The 20,847-nt window shown below is 41.7% G+C and overlaps 2 protein-coding genes across 2 annotated transcripts; both read left to right on the forward strand.

Annotated features, from left to right (window-relative positions):
* Positions 1 to 1,092: 1,092 nt before the first annotated feature.
* Positions 1,093 to 14,014, forward strand: LOC139299320 (saxitoxin and tetrodotoxin-binding protein 1-like). Its single transcript, XM_070922213.1, has 18 exons — positions 1,093 to 1,212; positions 1,792 to 1,931; positions 2,739 to 2,803; positions 3,448 to 3,609; positions 3,692 to 3,796; positions 3,886 to 3,908; positions 4,658 to 4,786; positions 6,024 to 6,169; positions 6,558 to 6,649; positions 8,392 to 8,517; positions 8,700 to 8,819; positions 9,371 to 9,392; positions 10,902 to 10,950; positions 11,841 to 11,986; positions 12,433 to 12,524; positions 12,994 to 13,119; positions 13,294 to 13,413; positions 13,965 to 14,014. Exons 1-18 carry the CDS (start codon positions 1,093 to 1,095, stop codon positions 14,012 to 14,014), a joined length of 1,833 nt encoding a protein of 610 aa, XP_070778314.1.
* A 1,880-nt stretch (positions 14,015 to 15,894) lies between these two features.
* Positions 15,895 to 19,901, forward strand: psmb4 (proteasome 20S subunit beta 4). Its single transcript, XM_070921526.1, has 8 exons — positions 15,895 to 16,024; positions 16,980 to 17,106; positions 17,205 to 17,284; positions 17,376 to 17,522; positions 17,664 to 17,745; positions 18,336 to 18,452; positions 18,944 to 19,032; positions 19,738 to 19,901. Exons 1-8 carry the CDS (start codon positions 15,897 to 15,899, stop codon positions 19,748 to 19,750), a joined length of 783 nt encoding a protein of 260 aa, XP_070777627.1. The 5' UTR covers positions 15,895 to 15,896; the 3' UTR covers positions 19,751 to 19,901.
* The last annotated feature ends 946 nt before the right edge of the window (positions 19,902 to 20,847 follow it).

The raw sequence follows: 20,847 nt of genomic DNA on the forward strand, positions 1-20,847 counted from the left end.
CAAACAAAAGTATTCAAAATGATACACATAGTAGTACATAGTACATTACATTCACCGCAATCAGAGTAGTGGTGTCTGCACATGATGTATTAAACTGTGTGTAACCAGAGAATAAATACAACATTTAATGTGTTTATTAACTCTTTTTTTTTTAAGACAGGTGATGTGTTTTGCAGTATTAGCAGACACATGCTAATGAAGAAAGTCTTTCTGGCTACTGTTGTGTAGCTCCTGTTCCAGCCCCCACAGTTTTCTTCATTATCATCACAAACCTTTAGCTAAAAGCCTGGTCCTGGTAAGAAAACATAAGAAGCATTAAATAACTGTATTCTACGAGGACTGACTAAAATGAATGAACTGAATATGTTGGCCAACTAGGTTAAATAGCTAGCAAAAGTTTAGCCTCTTTGCTATTCTCTTCCCATTGGCTCACAGGCATGAAGGTCCACAGACATCTGCAGTCGGACCCTTCTCTCTTGTTGTCCTCTTTACTTATTTGAATGTAAGAAGCTGATTTTTACATGGTACATCTGATGCTGCCTGATGAAGAGCGCCAAGCTTAAAAAGCATTTCAGTCCACAGTAGTTTTCAGTTCAAACCTTTTTGATCATGCCATTAAATACTTGTATTTGGGCACAGATTGAGCATATTAAATGTTGTCACTCTTCTGCATTCATTGTGAATTATGACTTGAACACATCATTTGCAGCTATAACCCCAGTACATAATGTTTTTTTAGATACTGCAGCAGTAATGGCAGAGCTCAGACTGTCGCAGTCCAGGTTTTAGCTGGATTGAAGCAGTCATGTGCTGTCCTGTATACTCAGTGTATTTGTGTTTTGTGGGTGGTCAAGGGCAATTCAACAAAGCAGTTAATGATTTACACACAAATCCCTTTTGAACTGGCAGAGAGATATGCTGGCATAGAAATCTTGCTTACCCAACTTTGGGCAAAATGAAAGAAAAATCCCTTTTATGTAAATAATGGGAAACCCCAGAAGCTTGTAACTCTGCCACCAGCAGCTTCTATAAAGACTCAACGGCTCTTTGTTGGTTTTCAGTTGTACTCTGAATCTGACCCGCTGTAGCATCATGAATATGTGGTTCAGCAGTCACTTTCTGGTTGTGGGGCTGTTTCTGAGCAGCTCGGCTCTGACACCTGAAGAATGCCAACCCTTGATCACCCCTTTGTCTCTGGTCGACCCCTCCATGGTAAGCCTTCCTCTGACTCCTGCCTGGGTGTTTAGGTCAGCATTAGCATTGCAGCATTGAAGCAGTATTCAGCTTTTTGGGAAATTAAGTTTGTGCATCTCATATATTAGCATTACATTCAGTCAGAGCAAAGCAAACATTTCTAAATAGAAAGATAAATTCACTGCACTTAAATCCCAGAAGGGCAGAAGAGTTTTAACCCATTTCCCAAAATGTGACTCTGTTTCCTACCCAGCTACCATCTTTGTTGGTATTAAGAAGTGCAGTGGGCTGATTTTTTTTTACCCAGATGGTTATTAGAGTTGCCATTAGAACAGCAGTAAATATAGTTAAACCACCTTCCCAGTTTTTCAAATATCGCCACGAATTTATCTTTAAGACTCAAATGTAACGCTCATACATGAGAAGCATTTTCCCGTACGGAACGGGAGTCAGGTTGTTGTTAGCCTAGCTTAGCATAAAGACTGGAGGCAACAGCTAGCTTAGCTCTATCAAGGGAGGTCCAATATTCTGCCCTACGTCCATTAATGAAAGATGTTTGTGTCTGCTTTCACTAACTGACTTCATGTGTGTTTGCAGATGTACGGCAGGACAAACTTCATCATGGGTTACACTGATAATGACGTCTTTAACACCATGCTGAAGTCAACCGAGAGTTCCTGGATGAAAATCACACCGATTGGCCCCAAGGAACTTCTTATGTCTCAAATGAACAAGATGTGAGTTGCTAACACTGCACATCAACTGTACATATATACAACATAATCATTTCTGTAAATCATAGTTTCAAAGCATTTGAGGAAAGAATCCAACTAGAGCACATTTAACACTTTGACTTCTTGGGTCAGCGTCTATATGCTTCTCCTGGCTCCATATTTCCCGATCAAGTTCCACTAATGATGATACTCAGTTTAATCTCTCTGTCACACTAAAACCTCAACTTAAGTTCAACATACAACGGCTGAGTCGCGTCAGTTGATATACGTCAATTCATCTTTTGCTAAGCTATGCCTGTTACTACACCCATCAAGCTTTCCATCGTAGCACGTATGCATTTTCCAATGATAACAGTGACAGATTTTCCATCTGAATACATTTTTAACCAATGGGTCCTTGCTTTCAGACAGAAGTCGACAACAGCAGGTTCTACTTTTTAATCAGCGGCCATCAATTTTATCAGCTGCACCTAGGATTTTTCGAACATGATCGGTAACCCCACAAAATAATGTAGGTAGCTAATGCTAACTCTTGCACTCAGAAATAACATGCAAGCTCAAAGAGCTCAGGGGTTATATTTTTTAATTGATGGTCATTTTATTACTGTGTTGGCTTAATGGTTAAGCATCTTGACCTCGGAAATAGGAGTTTGACAAAACAATCCTAACTCAAGCTCTACTTACTTGCCTTTTTCTCAGCTTTCAAATGTATCACACAGTCTTTATCATGGAAAGGAATCTTAACTTGGCAACAGCTCTGTCAGAATATGAATTCACCTCTTCCTCTGTTTTTTCTGTCTTGTCTGTCAGAAATGGAACCTGCTTTGCCTCAAAAGCCAATGCAACTATTGACGGCAACACTGCAACAACGTCACGTAAGTTATCTGATCTAACGCTGGAGTTTCAACATGTTTGTTAGATCTGTTAGTCACAGAATCCAGCAGGGGAGCTCAAGTAGTACAATTTCCCCCTGGGGATCAATAAAGTATTTCTGAGTCTGATTCTGTATCTGACGTATCAAATTAAAAGCTGCAGATTCATCACACATCATCCAAAATGTTAATGTATCCAATACTTGGTTCGGGGTTAGGGGGACCAAATACCTGCAGAACTACTGACATTTCCACTTTGTGTTCACTGCAAATTACCAAAACATTATACCTGCTAAACATCAGCATGTTAGCCCTGTTAATGTGAGCATGTTAGCATGCTGATGTAAGCATTTAGCTCAAAGCACTGCTGTGCAGCCTTACAGAGTACCTAACATGGCTGCAGACTTTCTATTTCACTGTAACTTTTGTAAACAAACTGACACAATCCGCAGCACAGCTAAAGTGATAAAACATCCATCTTGTCTGGTGATTATGTCAAACACAAAATCAGTTTCCAGAAAGTACGTAGTAAGTATTTTACAAAGCACACATTCTTAGGTTTTCAGTCTAAGAAGTTAATATACTGTTTCTGCTTCCGATGGAGAATACTGTTGTTTTGTTGTTTCTGACTTTGTTTCCATCCTCAGTCATCAACATCACCTCTACGTTCCACATATTGCCAAGCTGCGAGGGCTGTCTGATCTTCAGCATCAACAGCACCGCCAGAAACTTTGACAAGTGGCTTGACTTGATGAAATTCAACAGCGCCGTTAAAGAGGAGTTCACCGCTCGTACTCTTTATCTGATGGGTAGGAAGGAACAAGTCAGAGAGACAAAAGAACTCATTTCATATTCCGAAACATTAATCCATTTTTGTCTTTTTGTTTCCAGGCAGTAATTCGACCCTGACAGACTCGGACCTGGAACGTTTCAAGCAGCAAGCGAGCTGCCTTGGGTTCTCCAGAGAACCAGACTTTCACTATGACCCCAAGAAAGGTTCTTCACCTTTAAACCCGTCTGATTAAACAATGGGTGTGTGATGTCAGACAGAACTGATGTCTTTCTCTCTGTCTTTCTCTCTGCAGGTTTCTGTGTTGAAGGCGAGGGCGTTACATTGAACTGAAGTTAAAAAAAAACTATATTATAATAATTAAATATTTCAAACTGAAATTGAAGAAGTAAAGAGACTCTGGACATCAAACATGTGGTCCTTGTTTTTTATTCAGGATTTTTGTGATGTATGGGCGGGAGCGGGGGAGTTAAGGCTGGGGGGGGAGAGGTGAGTCACAGGATACTGTGTGAAGGGTAGTGGCAGCTAGTGGAAAAATGTCTAGGTAGGGCTGAGTCACAGCCTATCAATTTCAGCAAACATCTCAGTATGATTTACTGAAAAAAAGTGAAGGTATCAAAAACACATTACTACTTTGCAGTTAGATATTTAATATTTTATTAAATGAAGCAGTCGTGTGCTGCTTTGCTTTCATTCTGCGTTTAAAGTGTCAATCAGAGTTCAATAACACGCTGAGCACACACACACTTTGGACTGATTCGGGGGTGGCCGGAGGTCTGGGGACCGGGGCCGTTATATATAACAATGCTGCTACAACATGTAAGACCTAAAGCAGTGACCTTGTCTTCTCGTAACCTTTGTACACATAAATACAACAAATGAGCATTAAGGGGTCAATCAGAGTTCAATAACACGCCGAGCACACACACACTTTGGACTGATTCGGGGGTGGCTGGAGCCCTGGAGGTCTGGGGACCGGGGCTGTTATATATAACAACCTGCTTCCCTCCTCTCGCTCTACTGTGCTGACAGACCACAGAGTGGGGTGTGTTTGATTTTTGTCTCAGAGCAGGATGAGTGTTGTGATGCGAGCAGTGCTGCTGCTGTTGGTGGCGGCGATCAGCACCAACGCAGTGCCGGGCCCCGAAGACTGTGACGGTCTGAACAAAACGCTGCCAACAAAAGACCTGCACAAGGTGAGCCTGTTTCTGGTCAGTTTGGTGCCTGAGAGCAGACATCCATCACTCCTGAGGGGGCTGATCTTTTCACAGCCGAATAATGTAATATTTTAGTTCCATTCAGCTTTATACAATTTCATTTAGCTTCTAGTCTGTGTTGCGTCAGCCTCGTCTGTCTCTGAGTACGTTTACGTGTACGCTCGTCTCATCCTGGTTAGAAATGTATCTTTACAAAAATTGGAAAAAAGGTCACATCAGCTTCTGACTTATATCAGTTTCCATGTGTTGCAATCAAAATCAAATGTTTTTCACCAAGCCATAACTCAGTTTCCCTGGTAACACTATTACCTGGAACAGTCATTACCATCCCATAAGGTTCTTATGCAATGGAAACGTTGTTCACTGCTCCAGTAAATAGGACATTAGATACGACTTGGCAATGGGAGATGTTCCTAGTCCGCTCAGCTCATAGAACCCTTTGGCTCAGCTATGACCAGAAAGCTAACTTTAGGCTAGCAAGATTCAAAGTCAATAACAAACAGTGAATATAATTTGACAGTATCTTCAGACCTTCTAGCTATCCAGCCATCTCATTGTCTCCAAATCAACATCCAGATTTTCAGGAACAAATGATCGGCTGTGTGTGCTGTCGGCCGCAGCCTGAAGCAGCGAGTTGAACAGCGAATAGGATGTGAGGTGATTGATCATGTGAGTTCACAAAGTCTCAGTAAGTTCAGAGGGGCAGTGTACTTCCTGTGGTGTTCAGAGGATGAGACACTGAAGCACACTGTTGTAATTAGATGTTAGCTTGTTGCATGTTGTGATAACTTAAAAACTTCATAAACGGAGGCTTTCACTGCGTCCCTGTTGCTATGGTCATTCATTAGGCTGATACTACTATGTAGTCAGCACAATAACTTAGAAAGGTGACAGACAGTTTCACTGGATCGGACACTCTGCATCCAATCAGAATCGATTATTCACACAAACCATAAGTACAGGTGTACTCCAGGACACTGTGACATCACTGTTAGGTGTGGTGACGCTTCAGAGAAACACTGCTGTTCACACTGAAGTTAAGTTACTCTTTTAAGTTTAAAAATACTGCAATCAGCATAAAAACAGTTATAGAACATAAACTCCTCCCTCCCAAAACCCCCAAAGTTCCCAGAGAAAGCACAGAGGACGTCAGAGACATGACAGACTGAGACGTGTCCTCAGTGTCTTCAGCATTAGCTCTTTCCTCCTCCTGCAGATTTTCGGGGACTGGGTTCTGGTCTGGTCCGTCTCTGAAGATCAGAAATACTTGGAACAGGTGAGAAACCTCTCCAGCTCCCACGTTGCGCTCCAACTCCTCCCTGACAACAAAACCATCGAGTACAACGAGAGGAACATGTTCCTGTGAGTGCTTTCATTATAAATCATTCAAGTAGTGGTTTAGGTAGCTTTAAGTTAGTTTAAGTCAGTCAGGCTGCTGCTGGTGGATTCATATTTAGCATGCAGACGTGAAAAACTAGCAACCTTTTCTTTGTGCACTCCACATGTCATGGTCATCTGATTTATGGCCACCAGTGGCAACAACATGGCCTCTGCCTTGGAGATATGATCCAATGTGATCTTTAGAGGTGTTTCTAGATTTTGTAGTTTTCTATGTTTCTTGTTGGTTAAGTGGCACACAGGATTTCTTAGAGACACACAGATGTAGGATATATAATGTGTGTGTGCCAGTCGTCAGCAGGTTGTAGCGTCTTTATGTTGTCGAACTGCTTTGTGTTTGTGTCACTTTCAGTGAGAAGTCATGTACTCAGTACCTAATCAACGTGTCGATGCCCTCTGACGCCTCCGACTCCGACCATCACACACTGCACACAGTCGCTGCCAGTGAGTCAACATGCACATATTTATACACATACTTGTGAGGACCCTCACTGACTTAATACATTCCCTAACCTTAACCTTAACCTAAACCTGATTCTAAAACCAAGTCTGAAACTTCAGTCTGTTTGAAGTAGTGAGGACCGGCCCAAATGTCCTCACAATGTAGAAATGTCCTCACAATGCAGGAATGTCCTCACAATGTAGAAGTGTCCTCACTATGATGGTTTGAAACTGAAATTGCTCTTCACAAAGTTGGCAGCACAGGCCCACATGTCTTGTTCTGCTAACTTTGCTTTGGCATTATGAATGGGTTGTTATGGGTTATGGGTTGTAAATAAAAATAATAAAATCATTATTATAAAAGAACGAGAATAAGAAAGATCACAACTGTTAAAAATATCTATACGTAGTATATGTACAACAGTGAAGTATAGGTATAGTGAGTATGCTCAATATTCATGTTTGTTATTATTACAACTGATGCTGCAATATTTCTTCTTTTTGTTATTCTTCCTCTCCTTGTTACTGTTATTGTATTACTGTTGATCAATTGGTCCAGGCAGGCCTGAGCCAGCCCTAACTATAAATCTTAACAAAAAGCAAAGTTTTAAGCCTACTCTTAAAAGTAGAGAGTGTGTCTGCCTCCCGGACCCAAACTGGGAGCCGATTCCACAGGAGAGGAGCTTGATAGCTGAAGGCTCTGGCTCCTGTTCTGCTTTTGGAGACTCTAGGAACCACAAGCAACCCTGCATTCTGGCGCAGTGCTCTAGTGGGGTAATAGGGTACTATGAGCTCTTTAAGATATGATGGTGCCTGACCAGTAAGAGCTTTGTAGGTCAGGAGAAGGATTTTAAACTGTAATCTGGATTTTACAGGGGGCCAGTGCAGCGAAGCTAATACAGGAGAAATATGATCTCTTTTCCTGGTTCCTGTCAGTACACGTGCCGCAGCATTCTGGATCAGCTGGAGAGTCCTCAGGGACTTATTGGGACAGCCTGATAATAAGGAATTGCAATAATAGTCTCTGTAATAGGATATGATGGTCAATGGTGTCGAATGCAGCACTAAGATCTAACAAAACAAGTATAGAGACAAGTCCTTTGTCTGATGCAGTTAGAAGGTCATCTGTAACTTTCACCAGTGCCGTCTCTGTGCTATGATGAGCTCTGAAACCTGACTGAAAGTCCTCAAGCAACTTATTGTCATGTAGAAAGTCACACAGCTGGTTGGCGACTGCTTTCTCAAGAATCTTGGAGAGAAAGGGAAGGTTAGATATAGGTCTATAGTTGGCTAAAACCTCTGGATCAAGAGTGGTCTTTTTAAGAAGAGGTTTAATTACAGCTACTTTAAAGGACTGTGGTACGTGGCCTGTTAATAAAGACAGATTGATCATGTCTAGTAAAGAAGTGCTGACTAAAGGTAAAACCTCTTTGAGCAGCCAGGTTGGGGTGGGGTCTAAAAGACAAGTTGATGGCTTGGATGAAGAGATAGTTTTAGTAATTTGGTGAAGGTCAATGGGAGAAAAGTAATCTAAATATATATCAGGTTTTACAGCTGTTTCTGAGATTCCTGTGTTTGAAGGTAAGGTACCACCTGAAGACAGGAGGTGATCAATTCTGTCTCTAATAGTTAGACTTTTATCATTAAAGAGGCTCATGAAGTCATTACTGCTGAGGCTTATAGGAATACAATTGTTGTTTTTAATGATGATGATGGTGGTGGTTTGTGTTGATTGTGTGTGTCAGCGGTGGAGAAGGACGGAGTTGTTAGTCTGTTCAACGACTCAGGCAAACTGGATTTCTATGAGAGCTGCTCCGACTGTCTGGTGATGGTCTACAGAGGCGAAGTGGGCCGATTCCTGCTCATCTACAGTAAACTCACAACACAACACACACACACACACACACACACACACATTAGATTCAACATTTTGGAAAATAAACTTCTGTGTGAAATTTCTCTCATTCTGGCAGTTTATTCACAGTTATTAATTATTGAATTAAATTCAGTGGTGTGTGTGTGTGTGTTGTGTGTGTCTGTGTGTATGAATCAGGGAGGGAGGGGCAGCATCAGGATGTGGAGGAGCTGAAAGCGGCCCACAGCGATCATAAGAAACTGGCCGAGTGTCTGGGATTCCCTCACGACGAACCGTTCATCTACGACGGAGCTGCAGGTCAGTTTCTGTGAACGAGCTCTCGTTGTTGACCACACTGGTTCTGGGTTTGAATATGGGTTCGTTCTGTGTGGAGTCTCAAGTATTTGCAGCTCAGATCAACCAGAGGCTCTAAATGACACTGGTGACCCCACCAGGATGAACCCCATTTCTCAAATAACAACGCTTAAATCTTAAATCTCTTAGACGCCCGTTAACTGCTCCTAACAACCTCTAATACAACTTTTGTGTCCACTGGAAATGACATCAGCTGGACACATACGTTAGTCACTGCTGATTGGTCAGAGCAAAATAACCCCTCTCCCAATCAGAAAATGGCTCACATGAACACCTGAAGAGAAATGAAGAACTATAAAGAACTTTTAGTCCAAAAACACCGGATCCTACGTTTCCCCGACGACATCATACATGTGTTTTCACAGACTGAGGAGGACTAACCAGGACCAGGATCCTGAACATGATGTGCAGAATCAGTGGAGGGGCCCTTTAGTGTTTCACCTAAACAAACAAAGTGAATGAATATAAATGACTCTCCTCTTGTCTCCTCACAGATTTTTGTCATAAGAAATCTTCTCCAGCAGTGGAGCCTGAACAGTCCTGAGTGAAGACGTTGGAGCAAACATCAAAGTGTGCACATATATCAGACGTGTCATTCACAGATCAAATAAAAGCAAAGCAAACACTAAAACCTGGATGTTTCTTTTACAAATGGCCTAAAAATAAAAATGATTATTATCTCCATATTAATCAAACTATCTTTGGTTCTGCTTGCTGGTATTAACTCACAGTATGAAGTCTTAGTATGCATTGTGTCTTTATGCCTCTGTGCCGGCGATAGTCGTGACCGGAGGCATCGTGTTTTGAGGTTTTACGTCCATCTGTCCCATTCTCATGACGCAATATCTCTTGTCTTGAGGGAATTTCTTCAAACTTGGCTTAAACGTCCACTTGGACTCAAGGATGAAGTGATTAGAATTTGGTGGTCAAAGTCATCACATTAACAGACAAACTAGAAAAACTAAAGTAAACAAACTAAATATAAAAAAACAAACAAATCAGTTGCTATTATTTTTAATGTTTCTACCTTTAATACTTTCGAAACAACAACACTTCTGGGAATTCTTCCCCGTTCAAATGAGTGGACGTAATGTTCAGAGTTTGAGTGGGTTTAGCTGTTAAACTATAATTAAAAATGATCTTCAACTTTCTATTAATCCCACAGTTTTTACTCTTCATACATACTTTTTTCATAAAAACATAGAAAAATAATACATACTTCATTTCCAACTCTTCATACTCCTTCAGCTGCTTCTTCATACAAAGTCAAGCCAGCAATGTTTAGCGTCAGCTTTTCAACATCCAGCATTCACACCACAGTTTCCTCAGAAACGACCTCCTCCTGCTTGTTGTGTGATAGATCATCATGCTGCTGCAGGTGTTTGGGTCTGTTCAGGTCCACAGCATTCTGGATCAGGTCAAAATGAATTGATACACGTTCAGTTCGGGTAGATTTTCTGTGGGTCTGTTTCAGATGTTGGACCCATGAAGACCTCTTCCTTAGGCAGCAGCTGGGAGCATACAGGGACAGACTGGGGTTACTCAACCATGCAGGGCTGTAAACTAGTCGTGACGAATCGTTTTTAAAATCGATTCTAAAAGACACAGGACGCCAATGCAAACATGCTAAGCTGAGTGTAATGTGCTCTCTTTTACTTGTTTTGGTTAAGACATGGAATCATGTGCTGCTACAACATGTAAGACCTAAAGCAGTAACCTTGTCTTCTCGTAACCTTTGTACACATAAATACAACAAATGAGCATTAAGGGGTCAATCAGAGTTCAATAACACGCCGAGCACACACACACTTTGGACTGATTCGGGGGTGGCTGGAGCCCTGGAGGTCTGGGGACCGGGGCTGTTATATATAACAACCTGCTTCCCTCCTCTCGCTCTACTGTGCTGACAGACCACAGAGTGGGGTGTGTTTGATTTTTGTCTCAGAGCAGGATGAGTGTTGTGATGCGAGCAGTGCTGCTGCTGTTGGTGGCGGCGATCAGCACCAACGCAGTGCCGGGCCCCGAAGACTGTGACGGTCTGAACAAAACGCTGCCAACAAAAGACCTGCACAAGGTGAGCCTGTTTCTGGTCAGTTTGGTGCCTGAGAGCAGACATCCATCACTCCTGAGGGGGCTGATCTTTTCACAGCCGAATAATGTAATATTTTAGTTCCATTCAGCTTTATACAACTTCATTTAGCTTCTAGTCTGTGTTGCGTCAGCCTCGTCTGTCTCTGAGTACGTTTACGTGTACGCTCGTCTCATCCTGGTTAAAATCATATTTGACACAATATGGAACATAAGAAGCTGCTTATTCATATACCTGCAAAATTACATTTTATTTGTTTGCCAGAAAATACTCAAATTGTGTAATGTGTTAAGTTTTAATGTTTACCATGTTCACCATCTTAGTTCAGTGTGTTAGCATGGTAACATTAGCTAACTAGCAGTAAACACAGAATCCAGCTGAGGCTGATGAACGTCATCAGTTCTGCAGGTATTTGGTCATAAACAAAAGTGTTGGACACATGAACATGTTGACCTGATGGTGGCGCTAGATGAAGAGTTACTACAGTTCATCCTGAGGGGACCATGAAGGTCTGAACCACATCTCATCACAGTCCATCCAGCAGCTGATGAGACGTTTCAGTCTGGACTCGAGTGGAGGACACAGACTTTCTCTGTATTAAAGATCAACTCAATAAATCACGTTTTTGTTGACCTCCACTGGTTTAACTTCTCACCTTGCTGTGGTGATGTACAGGTGTGCTCCAGAACACTGTGCCATCACTGTTGGATGTGGTTACACTGCTGTTCACACTGAAGTGAAGTTACTCTATAAAGTTTAAAAATAGAGGAATCAGCCTAAAACAACCCACCATTCGTAAGTTTTAAAGTTCCCAGAGAAAACACACAGGTAGCATTAGCTCTGTCTGACTCTGACCTGTCCCCCTCTTCCTGCAGATTTTTGGGGACTGGGTTCTGGTCTGGACCACCTCTGATCATCAGCAAGGCTCGGATTTGCTGGTAAACCTCGTCAGCTCCCACGTCGAGCTGCAACTCCTCCCTGACAACAAAACCATCGTGTACAACGAGAGGAACATGTTGCTGTGAGTGCTTTCATTATAAATCACTTAAGCAGTGGTTTAGGTAGCTTTAAGTTAGTTTAAGTTGGTCGGCTGCTGGTGGTGGATTCATATTTAGCATGCAGACGTGTAAATAAACATATATATAATAAAATAAAGAAATTAAAAAACATATTTTACAGTATTTATTAACTTCTTTCGACGAACATTAATGTTAGCTTTCTTTCCACACCTTGCTCATGTTAAAATGCTAATAAGCATCTTTATAAAAGACTGAAGTTATTCCTGCCCAGTAACACCTGAACAATTCACTCTTTGTGTGTCTATCTTGTATTTCACTGAAGATACTGTTAGCCTCTCATCTGAGTTCAGATGAACCGTAAAAGTAGCAGCCAGTTTGCTTTTATACATCTATGGCAGAAGAAGGAGTGACGCATCTCATTACTCTCTTTGTGTTGTGTCATTTTCAGTGATATGGCGTGTTCTCAGTACCTAATCAACATGTCGATGCCCTCTGACCCCTCCGACTCCGAACATCACACACTGCACATAGTTGCTGCCAGTGAGTCACATTAACACACAAATATGTTTGTCTTTCTATATTTGTTAAGGCCATCGTTGACATTATGCATTCTTTTGCCCTCAACCCTAACCTTAACCATCACAACTAAGTGCCTAACCCCAACGCATACCCTAACCTAAACCTGATTCTAACCTGAACCTTAAAACCATTCAAACAGTCCTTTGAGGTAGTGAGGAGCGGCCAAAATGTCCTCACAATGCAGAAATGTCCTCACTATGCAGAAATGTCCTCACTATGATGGTTTAGAACTTTGCTCCTCACAAAGTTAGCAGTTCAAGCCCACATGTGTTGGGTTTTCTTTGCTTTGGCATTATGAATGATTTATTAGCATTACATTACATTTGTTATTATTACTATTATTAATAATAATAATAAGAAGAAGAAGAAGAATTGTATTGCTGTCGTTGTTACTGATGGTGGGGATGTTTGTTGTTTATGTGTGTGTCAGCGGTGGAGAAAGATGGAGTTGTTAGTCCATACATCGACTCAGCCGATGTGGATTTCTATGAGAGCTGCTCCGACTGTCTGGTGATGGTCTACAGAGGCAAACTGGGGCGATTCCTGCTCATCTACAGTAAACTCGCAACACAACACACACACACACACACACACACCTTCATATTATTAAGATTACTATCTTCACATTAGATTCAACATTTTGGAAAATGAACTTCTGTGATTCTTCTTCTAAATTCAGTGACGTGTGTGTGTGTGTGTGTGTGTGTGTGTGTCTGTGTGTATGAATCAGGGAGGGAGGGGCAGCATCGGGATGTGGAGCAGCTGAAAGCGGCCCACAGCGATCATAAGAAACTGGCCGAGTGTCTGGGATTCCCTCACGACGAACCGTTCATCTACGATGGAGCTGCAGGTCAGTTTCTGTGAACGAGCTCTCGTTGTTGACCACACTGGTTCTGGGTTTGAATATGGGTTTGTTCTGTGTGGAGTCTCAAGTATTTGCAGCTCAGATCAACCAGAGGCTCTAAATGACACTGGTGACCCCACCAGGATGAACCCCATTTCTCAAATAACAACGCTTAAATCTTAAATCTCTTAGACGCCCGTTAACTGCTCCTAACAACCTCTAATACAACTTTTGTGTCCACTGGAAATGACATCAGCTGGACACATACGTTAGTCACTGCTGATTGGTCAGAGCAAAATAACCCCTCTCCCAATCAGAAAATGGCTCACATGAACACCTGAAGAGAAATGAAGAACTATAAAGAACTTTTAGTCCAAAAACACCGGATCCTACGTTTCCCCGACGACATCATACATGTGTTTTCACAGACTGAGGAGGACTAACCAGGACCAGGATCCTGAACATGATGTGCAGAATCAGTGGAGGGGCCCTTTAGTGTTTCACCTAAACAAACAAAGTGAATGAATATAAATGACTCTCCTCTTGTCTCCTCACAGATTTTTGTCATAAGAAATCTTCTCCAGCAGTGGAGCCTGAACAGTCCTAAGTGAAGACGTTGGAGCAAACATCAAAGTGTGCACATATATCAGACGTGTCATTCACAGATCAAATAAAAGCAAAGCAAACACTAAAACCTGGATGTTTCTTTTACAAATGGCCTAAAAATAAAAATGATTATTATCTCCATATTAATCAAACTATCTTTGGTTCTGCTTGCTGGTATTAACTCACAGTATGAAGTCTTAGTGCTATGAACAGTTAGTAGTTTTTACCAGTACTTTGTATATGTTTTTGTCTACAAATACGAAATACTAAGTACAAACCCTGGGATACCAGAGTTCTCAAGGTCTTCTTGAATGAGGAGAAGAGGACCTTTAGAGACGGGAACAGGAAGCAGGGGAAACAGGTTCAGAGAGAACTCAAGGTGAGGATTCAGCAGGGCAGGGATAGCTTCTGTGTGGAGTGTCATGAGGGGTATCACTGGCGGAGGAGTCAGGTAACAGGGGACCTGGACTGGGCCAACGAGTTCAATCTGTTCTTTCACAGATTTGACGAGAGGGGGGCCCTCTTCACCCCTCCTCCAGCTCTCCCTCACCTATTCTATCCATCAACACCATACCTGTTCTCCCCCCAACAACACAACAGGGCCCGTCACACATTACAGCCTTCACAGCAGGTGTAGACTCTGCCCAGGCAAGGCTGCAGGTCCAGATGGCGTCAGCCTGAGAGTACTCAAAGCTTGTGTGCCCAGCTGTGTGAAGTCCTCCCGCACATCTTCGACCTGGGCCTGAGTCTGGAGAGGGTCCCTGTGCTGGGGAAGACATCCTGCCTGCTTGCTGTGAAAAAGAAGGTGAGCCTTAGCGACTACAGACCAGTGGCCCACCCAATATAAATTCAGGGGCATCAGGAGTAGTCTTCTAACCCAACCACAGCATCAGAATCAGAAATACTTTATTGATCCCAGGGGGAAATTACACTTTTATACAAATAAAGATAAAATATATACATTTACAATATTTCTGTGAAAAATAAAAAATATTTATATACACACACATACATATACAGTGTTATTGTATAGATTTTTATTTATGTATATACACACACACACACACACACACACACACGTATTGCACTGGCAGGTGAAATATGTCCAGAATCAGTCTCTTTCTTCTGAGTGTCTGACACTCAGAGGGAGGCGTTAAACAGTTTGATGGCCACAGGCAGGGATGATTTCCTGTGGCGCTCTGTTATGCGTTTGGGTGGAATGAGTCTTTCACTGAACATCATGTATTATATCTGCAGCAACCTGAGCATTAGCTCTCAGATGAATATAGACAACTGTAATAAATAACTGCCTAGGGAGGTAGATAGAAAGGTCTACATGACAAGGACATAAGCTGAATTTCCTCAGATATTGCAGTCAAGAGGAGGGTCAAAATAAAATGTTAATAATAATTAATAAACTCAGAAACAACTGTATTTATTATTAAACTCAACCAAATCTGTCATACCACCAGACTACAGGGCATCTTCTTTCTCCTCAACTCCACCTCCTGCTCCACACTCCACCATAAATAAATGACATGGAACTTTCTGTTATGTTGGTTTTGCACGTTACCATACCACTATCTTTGTATGGTTTGTGTAGATGGGTAATATGGGTATGTATTGTTTTTATTCTTATTCTAGTCTGATTTTGTACATTTGTCAGTTGTATGTGTGTTCATCTCACAGTGCAGCCCTGTTTTGTACAATGACTCTTAAATCCACCTTGAACCTTGACTAATGTTGCTTTGAGCTGGATTACTTGTAAACTGCAGTTCGTTCACACCAACAGCAGGTGGCGGTAAAGCTCCGCTCCGTGACGTCAAACTGCTTGATCCCAACAAGACGACGCTGTGTCGTCACTTCCTCCAGGTATTTTCAACATGGAGTCGTGCGGTATGAAGTTGAGTTTCTGGGAGAACGGACCAAAGCCCGGACAGTTTTACTCTTTCCCCGGCAACAGCAGTAGCAGCGGGTCGGGCACAGCCTGCGGGCCGGTCAGACACACACTGTGAGTGATCCGCTCCGACAGAACCGGGACTGTTACCGTTAATTTAACACGAACCTCCGCTGTCGCTTTCGGTTTGTGCTTCGCCGCAGTGCTGTATCATCATGGAGAAACGATAGCTAACTGATGCTAAGCTAACTGTTAGTTTACATCTGTTTTAAACGCTTTGTACAGTTCTATAGAGATCTTATTAGTTGTTTAATTAACGTAGACAATAAAAATAAGAATCTATATTGATCATTGATAAACTGGAATTATCGCAGTTTGTTTTGTTTCTTTCTGTTTTGCTGACTAACTGTTAGCCGTGTTAGCTAGCCACCGTCAGTGAACTCATCAGAGGAAACTCAGATGTACATTTGACTCCAGACCTGTGAACACATCACTGCGCCTTAAATGTTTTTATGATATACTTGTGTTTTAAACTAAATTATGTCGTTACCTGTTGGACTCCTGGTGTGTAACATTAGTGATCATTACTCTCACTCAGCATCAAGACTTGAACACTATGAGACGGCACCAATCATTGACTTCACCTATTAATTCATAGCACTGTTATTCAAACAAAAATGAACTGCAGCTCTGTTAATCTTTAAATCTTACCTCAATCAGATCAGTGACATAATTCATGTAAACTGTCAAAACTTATAAATGGCAAGAATAATTAGAATTCTATAACAGCACTTTTCTTTCCATTGTATAGTATAGTGATTGTTTATCAGCTCTTGTTACCAACCAGGAGGCAACTGCAAATATTAGCTGCAGCTGGGACTTTAGAAATACTGAGTCCTTGTGAGTCCAATGTTCTTCAGTACATCACCACGGTTTCTCCTCCTCAGGTCATTCAAATCCATAAATCTCTAGAAGTAAACACAGGCGAGTTGTCGTCAGTGGGAGCTCGGCCTCGCCTGTAAACGTGTTTCTTAATAAAAATGTCTTTACTGTCTCGGTCTCTGTGCAGTAACCCTATGGTAACCGGGACGTCGGTTCTTGGGGTGAAGTTCACTGGCGGCGTCGTCATCGCGGCTGACATGTTGGGCTCTTACGGCTCCCTGGCTCGCTTCAGGAACATCTCACGCCTCATGAAGGTGACGGTCGCTGCTAACAAACACCATCAGCTGTAGTGGTAAATTAATGTAAACATGCTGTGTTGACAGCTTTTGTACTGTCTGTGTATCTGTTTCAGGTGAACAGCAACACCATCCTGGGAGCTTCAGGAGACTACGCAGACTACCAGTATCTCAAACAGGTCATCGAACAGATGGTGTAAGCTGCTGCTCCAACAGACAGAAATATAACCACCTTCATGTGTAGCTGCTCCGTGTTGAGATATTAAGTTTTCTTTTGTCTCCGTCAGTATCGATGAGGAGCTGCTGGGTGACGGTCACAGCTACAGTCCAAAGGCAGTCCACTCCTGGCTGACCAGAGTGATGTACAACCGTCGCAGCAAGATGAATCCTCTATGGAACACCGTGGTGATCGGAGGTTTCTACAACGGAGAGAGGTGAGGGCTGTTTTCCTCTACTCTCTGCCCTGCTTCATTCTGCATTATGGTTTAGTCCGTTCTACATGTCTCAGTCATGTTGAAATTAAACAACATTATGTCAGCTACAATTAACCAGTTGGCCGTCTTGCCTGCCTGTAGTTTCCTAGGTTACGTTGACAAGCTGGGTGTGGCCTATGAGGCACCCACGGTGGCCACAGGTTTTGGAGCGTACCTGGCTCAGGTGAGTTAGTTCTCCTCCTCCTGGTCTAAAGCTCTTTACATGTTTACACTGCAGCTGAAAGTTTGTATTCTGACTGGGACTCAGATCTGAAGGGTCACATCTAGAGATGTCCCTATCAAAGTCCTTTTAAGATTGGGTATCTGTTGACACAGAATCTGAGCTGTAGTATGACCTCCTGCTGGTAAAAGTGACGTCAGCGCCTGCTAAATAGTTAGCGGCTAGCTCCAGGCCTTCAGCTTCTCATGCTCTGGTCTGTAGAGGTCTGGATGAACACTCTTGATGTTTCCATCACCTGTCGCAATCCAAACGCTAATTGACTTTTGCTTCACTGCATCATCTAAAGTTTAAACATTATTTGATTTAAATATAGAATATTAATAAAACCAAAAAATGACTGTTTGGGAGTGATGTAGCCAAAATACAATTTGTTTCCACAGAGTGTATCATGTGTGCCTCCACAACGAACCAGTCTGACAAACAACATAACATAAATACATAGATCTGCGGTGTAAAGAAAGCCTACGAGAACTGTGTTTAACCTGGTGTGTGTGTGTGTGTGTGTGTGTGTGCGCGCGTGCGGGTGGGTGCAGCCTCTGATGAGGGAGGTGTTGGAGAACAAGGTGGAGATCACTAAACAGGAGGCCCGGGACCTGGTGGAGCGCTGCCTCAAAGTGCTCTACTACAGAGACGCTCGCTCCTACAACAGGGTGAGTTTCCTTTAGCTCTCCATCCTGAGAGAGACAACGGTGCTGTTTTAAAGTCGTACTGTTATGAATCTCTTGCTGGTTTCACTGTAATGTCTCTTGTAGTTTGGGTTATATTTCCAGACTTTAAAAAGAATCACTGTGAATAGACGAGGCAGACAAAGTTGAATTCATTAGTGCTGAAATGATCAGTTGATAAATCAGAAGAAATACAACTTTATTGCCCATCAAGGTGGAAAATGTTTGGTCTGTCTCTAAGAATTGAGTTAGCAACTGTCTGTAAGATAAGCGATTTCTTAGGTGCGATTTTTGTTTGATTCTTTTCAATAGTTATTTTGGTAAGAATGTAGGAAAATTAAAAAAAAAAAACACTTTGGGTTCTGGTCATTATTTTTGACATTTTTACACAAAATAATTTTACAAAAAGTAATTTTTATTGTTTGAATCTGATGTTTTATCTGCTCTTAATGAGTGATATTGTGTTTTTGTTTTAGCACGAGATCGCCATAGTAACAGAAGAGGGCGTGGAGATTATTGGTCCTCTGTCTTCTGAAACCAACTGGGACATTGCTAACATGGTCAGGTAGGGTCAAAGGTCACAGAAGATTCCTCTGAAGTTCCTCCCAATGACACTGGGTTTATATCCACATTCCACATCAGGAACTGGGTCAGTCATCTGATGTAAAGCAGAAACTGGTAATCAGGGTAGGGGATTAAATGGACTTCACTTATCTTCACCTAAATGAGTGCTGCATGATGTATATTTCTGATTGTTTTTATGAACTTCTGTAGTAAAACTGGAAATGGTAAACATGCAATGTTTCAAACTTTGTGCAAAAAAGCCAAAAACAGCCAGAGAGACAAGTTGTTGCTTTTATTAAAAATAGAAATGTAAAATAATTTAACTCTTTTGTATAACCAAACAGATTAAAAACGACATTATCAGAAACATTTCAGAACCACAAAAGAGTTTTTTTCCCCAGACTTGCCTCTAATAGTTTTTTCCTCTTTTTTTTTTTCCCTGTGAAATACTGGAAAAGTTCACCTGTTGATGCCTCTGAAAATAATTCAAATAAAACAGAAAAAACAGATCTGTCTTTGGTTGAACTGGTCGCAACCGGTGATGAAGGCTCGCAAGAAGACAAAACTTTATTCATTCGTCTGAAAAATTCATGTCCGCTTTCATGTGTTCCTCCATAAATTGTCAGATAGTAAAAGTTCCTTCCTGATGTCATGTAGATGTAACTGTTCTGCATTCATTCATGTTTCTCCTCCTGTTTCTCTGCAGTGGGTTTGAATGAAGACGAGCTGCGACTGATGAAGCTGCGCAGTTTCTCTGCTGAGTCAAAGACAGCAACTGCACACCTGCAACTTATCTATCCCAGTTTAGTTTTTTTCTGGTGTTCATTGTAACTTTTGTATAATGGAAAATAAATGTGATAAATCAAAGTATGTTTGGTTTTTTTGGTTTTATTTGTGTGTTTTGTACAGTTGAATGTGGTCACCTCTCAAACACTTTGAACTGGAAATCACAGAATTCAAAAAGTAACCTTTTCCCAGATAAAAAAGTAAATAACGCATGTCAGACTATATTATATATTACCTACAGTTGGACACGACAATTCAAAAATGATCTCACTTATATAGCGCTTTTCAACCTTCACGCTCCAAAGCGCTTTACAGCTATGTCTCACTCACTCATCGATGGCGACTGAGCTGCCATGCTGGTCTCCATTAGGAGCAACTTAGGGTTCAGTGTCTTGCTCAAGGAAACTTCAACATGATGGGGATCAAACCCCCATCCCGCTCTAACCAGCTTTACCTCCCATGCGACAGTGCTAACCACTGCACCACCATGCCACCCCAAAAGTGTTTTACTTGAACGTCAAGATTTATAACTATTTCAAGCTGATCATGTCTTATTGGAACTGGACACTTTTTATATTCTCTTTTTTTAGTTAAAAGCAATCCACATTAAATCCTCATTGTTTCCTGTCATAAATAGTTAAATTCCCCCTGAGGGATCCTATATAAGGTGGATATTTGGGCAAATTAAACCATGAAATAATCAAAAGGTTATTTTTATTAATATAATATGTAGTCCTGTGTGGCCTCTTCATAAGTGGCTGGACTGCATAATATTCCAACAGACATTCATGTTTGACACATAATTATAAAATGTTTATTTGAAGTACTTTTCGCTTTCACTGTGTAAACAGGCGGCTGTTGCTATGCAGATTATGCGAGATAAATTCATCTGTTTTGTAACTGGGCAGACCAGGAAAACGCGTCCAATCAGAATACTCTCTGTCAGAAAAATAATTCTGCTCGACGAATGGAATTTCATCCGCTTTGGGTATCCGGGTGGATTTGTGACAACTCACCAATCAGAATAGAC

The sequence above is a fragment of the Enoplosus armatus genome, chromosome 16, assembly GCF_043641665.1.
Source record: "Enoplosus armatus isolate fEnoArm2 chromosome 16, fEnoArm2.hap1, whole genome shotgun sequence".
Classification (NCBI taxonomy): domain Eukaryota; kingdom Metazoa; phylum Chordata; class Actinopteri; order Centrarchiformes; family Enoplosidae; genus Enoplosus; species Enoplosus armatus.